The 3,902-nt window shown below is 41.9% G+C and overlaps 1 protein-coding gene across 1 annotated transcript; it reads right to left on the bottom strand.

Annotated features, from left to right (window-relative positions):
- Positions 1-681: 681 nt before the first annotated feature.
- On the bottom strand, positions 682-3,403 carry LOC124035307. The gene is made up of 2 exons (XM_046348772.1): positions 2,848-3,403; positions 682-1,798 (listed from the first exon to the last, which is right to left on the bottom strand). The coding sequence occupies exons 1-2, from the start codon at positions 3,310-3,312 to the stop codon at positions 1,247-1,249; spliced, it is 1,017 nt and encodes a 338-aa protein (XP_046204728.1). The 5' UTR covers positions 3,313-3,403; the 3' UTR covers positions 682-1,246.
- Positions 3,404-3,902: the final 499 nt, after the last annotated feature.

Below are 3,902 nucleotides of genomic sequence, written 5' to 3'. Positions count from 1 at the left end.
ATGAAAGCTCATACAGGGTCGTTGTTGAGGTTTATCACCCACAGTTGTTCGCTCCCCCTCATATAACCCCTTCTAGTTGTATTGTACCAAACTACTGCTGCCACCTTAACCAGAAACACAGTTTATTGTGAGACAGATGTATCCTTATAAACACTACAGTTAATTTTTGTGTGACTGATTTGAGTATTTCACTGGAAAGCCACAGTTTTCACAAACGGTTCACATACAGTGTATCATACTATTAATGTATATATAACATTACATATTTGATGCTAAATATATTACACCAAAGTTAGGGTTGAGAGCCTTCATCAAGTACAGGCATCTGGCCACTTAATTAAGTTATCGTTTCTTGAATGTGTTTGTTCTGGGAACATCGAGCGGATTATTTTAGAATAAAGCTCTGTCAACCATCACTGTTTTCTAACAGGCACATGTTGTCACGTATGTCGTACGAAGGAGACCAAGGTGCAGCGTGGTGAGCGTACATGTTCCTTTTTATTAGAAATGTCACCAACAAAACAATAAACAATACAAAATGACCGTGAAGCTTAACAGGGTAAAATGCCTTTAACAAAGTCAACTACCCACAAAGACAGGTGGGAAAAAGGGCTGCCTAAGTATGGTTCCCAAACAGAGACAACGATAGACAGCTGTCCCTCATTGAGAACCATACCAGGCCAAAACAAAGAAATACAAAACATAGAAAATAGAACATAGAATGCCCACCCCACATCACACCCTGACCTAACCAAATAGAGAAATATAAAGCTCTCTAAGGTCAGGGCGTGACACGTTTGCCACCTGGCTCATATTTCCACCCTGTGACATTATGAAAGCTTATACAGGATAGTTGTTGAGGTTTATCACCCACAGTTGTTCACTCCCACTCATATAACCCCTTCTAGTTGTATTGTACCAGATTATTGCTGCCATTTTAACCAGAAACAAAGTTTGTAAACACAGTGTCGCTGCTCACTATAGTTGATTTGTGTGTGGCTGATTTGAGGATTTCACTGGAAAGCCACAGTTTTCACAAATGGTTCACATACAGTGTATGATAGTATTAATGTCCATATCATTTTACATATTATAACCAAATATGTGACATTTCACACATTTGATCCAAAAATCTATATTATAGGAGTTTACCAGTATTACATCACAGTTAGGGTTGAGGGCCTTCCTCAAGTAGTGACATCTGGCCACTATCGTTCCTTGAATTTGTTTGTTATTTTCTGGTTTCCTAAATGATTCTGTTGCGGCTTGGCCTGTCTTCTCCCTGTTTGGGCTGTGGGTGGGCTGCAGGGGCTGTAGAGACTGCAGAACTGGGCAGTTCATCTAACAAAGATCTGAACATATTAGAATGGAGATCAGATATCTTGTCAAAATCAAGGTTGTCAAGGGTGATCACTCTATCTTCCACCTCAGGACAGGTGGTGCTGCTCCTACTATCTTCCATCTCAGGACGGGTGGTGCTGCTGCTTGCCCTGTCTCCTCCCTGTGTGGCGTGGGTTGGAGGGGCTGCATTCGAAGAGGGCGGTAGTAGTTCTCTGATTTTAAGAACTACACACTCCTTAGCTGTTTTCTTTAACTCTTTTTCAATAACAATGTCTATCTCTTCCAAAATACTCTCCTCATAAAGCATCTTGTGATACATTTTGATTGTACTGCAATCGTTAATGTTCTGGTACCCTGTACATTTTCTGCGTATAACAGAACAGACATCCCTCCATGGTACTGCAGTCAGAATAGAAGTCACAACAAGCAGAACCAGAACCAGAACCAATCCAATAACCTGAAACAAAATGTGTTTTCATGTTAAAGGTAATCAAATATATTTAGACCAAACTATACTCTGGTTCCCCCCCCTCAATATTCTGGTTTCCATAAACCCCCTCCCAATACTCTGGTTCCCCCCTCAATACACTGGTCTTCACCCCCCTCAATATTCTGGTTTCCATAAACCCCCTCCCAATACTCTGGTTCCCCCTCAATACTCTGGTCTTCACCCCCCCCTCAATATTCTGGTTTCCATAAACCCCCCTCCCAATACTCTGGTTCCCCCTCAATACACTGGTCTTCACCCCCCCTCAATATAAATATGAATAATATGCCATTTAACAGACGCTTTTATCCAAAGCGACTTACAGTCATGTGTGCATACATTCTATGTATGGGTGGTCCCGGAATTGAACCCTCTACCCTGGCGTTACAAGCGCCATGCTCTACCAACTGAGCTACAGAAGGACCGTATTCTGGTTTCCATAAACCCCCCTCCCAATACTCTGGTTCCCCCTCAATACTCTGGTCTTCACCCCCCCTCCCAATACTCTGGTCTTCACCCCCTCAATATTCTGGGCGGCGTCAATCTGTTTTTATGTTCTGAAACATTCAGTTTTAGGGAAACAGCATTGCACTGAACGGGCAGATGAAAAACTTGGAGGGGTTGTGTTGTGTCTGGGGGAACGCTGTCAGCATGGCCACTGTCCTTTAAATACGTCTCTCATTGCTTCAAGCCACTCCTCCCGGGACCACCCATACGTAGAATGTATGCACACATGACTGTAAGTCGCTTTGGATAAAAGCGTCTGCTAAATGGCATATATTATTATTATTATTATTATTAAAAGGGAGAAAACATTCCTTAAAGTCTGGACTGATCTGTTCAAGAATCTAAACGTGGGGAAACATATTCAGTACAATCCGTTCCGCAATGTGGCAAACGTTCAAGCATACTGAACACACCACTGGTCTCCACCCACCCCTCCCCAGTACTCTGGTCCCCCCCCTCAATTTCTGGGGAATTTAATAATCAATAACAAGTAAATAATGAAAGGTACTCACCATGGACTCCGTTTTGAAACGAGCTTCGAGTTGCTTTTCTAGTTCCTCTTGGAAGGGTGTGGTGATGTTCCTGCAGGGAAGCATCACTCTTTTAAAGCACACGTACCAGTCCCCATCAAAAAGCACAGACACAACCCACAGCGACCCTATAGCGACCGCCTTAAAGAGCATTGCGAAAAATCTTCTCCACAAATTACATCTGCATATGTGTATAATTCTCAGGACTCGTTGAAACTCTCCGTCCATCCAGAGAGTCAAGAGAAACAAGATCAGAGCTGGAAACAACATGTAGATGGTACACTGGTTATAGGTAACCTCTGGTTTAACACCGTCTTTACATGAGCATTTTAGGTGCTCATCCAACACAACTTGGTAAAGAAAAAGAACGAAGAAGGTCACTGTAAAACTGGCTGTTTTTCTCAGTTGGTCGATCAGACTGTTAAATGCTGGCTTGAAGTGCTCCATGTTTCACCTTATTATAACCTATTAGTATCAGAGTTTCTACAGCGTCTCCTGACTACCCTCCTGTCTACTTTCCTCTCCCCAGAAGAACAGAGTGATGATGTTAGTTGCTGGTACACCTCTGTTTGTCTGGTTACACCTCTGAAAAACATGCCTCAGTTGCAGCTCCATCCTGTTGTTTTACAGTCTTGTGTTTTGTGTCCCAAGATTGGACAGATACAGAGCAAATGAGTACACCTTGCACTTTACTGACAAACAACTTGTTCAATAAGAAAAGTAGGCCTTTAATTTCAGAGTGACTTTTCAAAATGAACAGCATAAACATGTTCAAAATCTGGTCTCAATACAGCAAATTTGAAAGTGTTAATTTTAACACTCGTCCAGTGTTAATATAGGGCCACTCTTATTTTAACACTTTTAGTACTTTAATATTGAAACACTCTGAGTTTTAACACTTCTCTAGGATAGGCGGCAGCATTTTCACATTTGGGTGAAAAGCATACCCAAATTCAACTGCCATCTACTCATCCCCAGAAGATAAGATAAGGATATTATTAGTGGATCTGGATAGACAACACTTTGAAGTTTCTAAA

Source organism: Oncorhynchus gorbuscha, linkage group LG05 (genome assembly GCF_021184085.1).
Source record: "Oncorhynchus gorbuscha isolate QuinsamMale2020 ecotype Even-year linkage group LG05, OgorEven_v1.0, whole genome shotgun sequence".
Classification (NCBI taxonomy): Eukaryota; Metazoa; Chordata; class Actinopteri; order Salmoniformes; family Salmonidae; genus Oncorhynchus; species Oncorhynchus gorbuscha.
The sequence above is the reverse complement of the archived record's forward strand: the minus strand, read 5'-3'. Positions and strand labels throughout refer to the sequence as shown.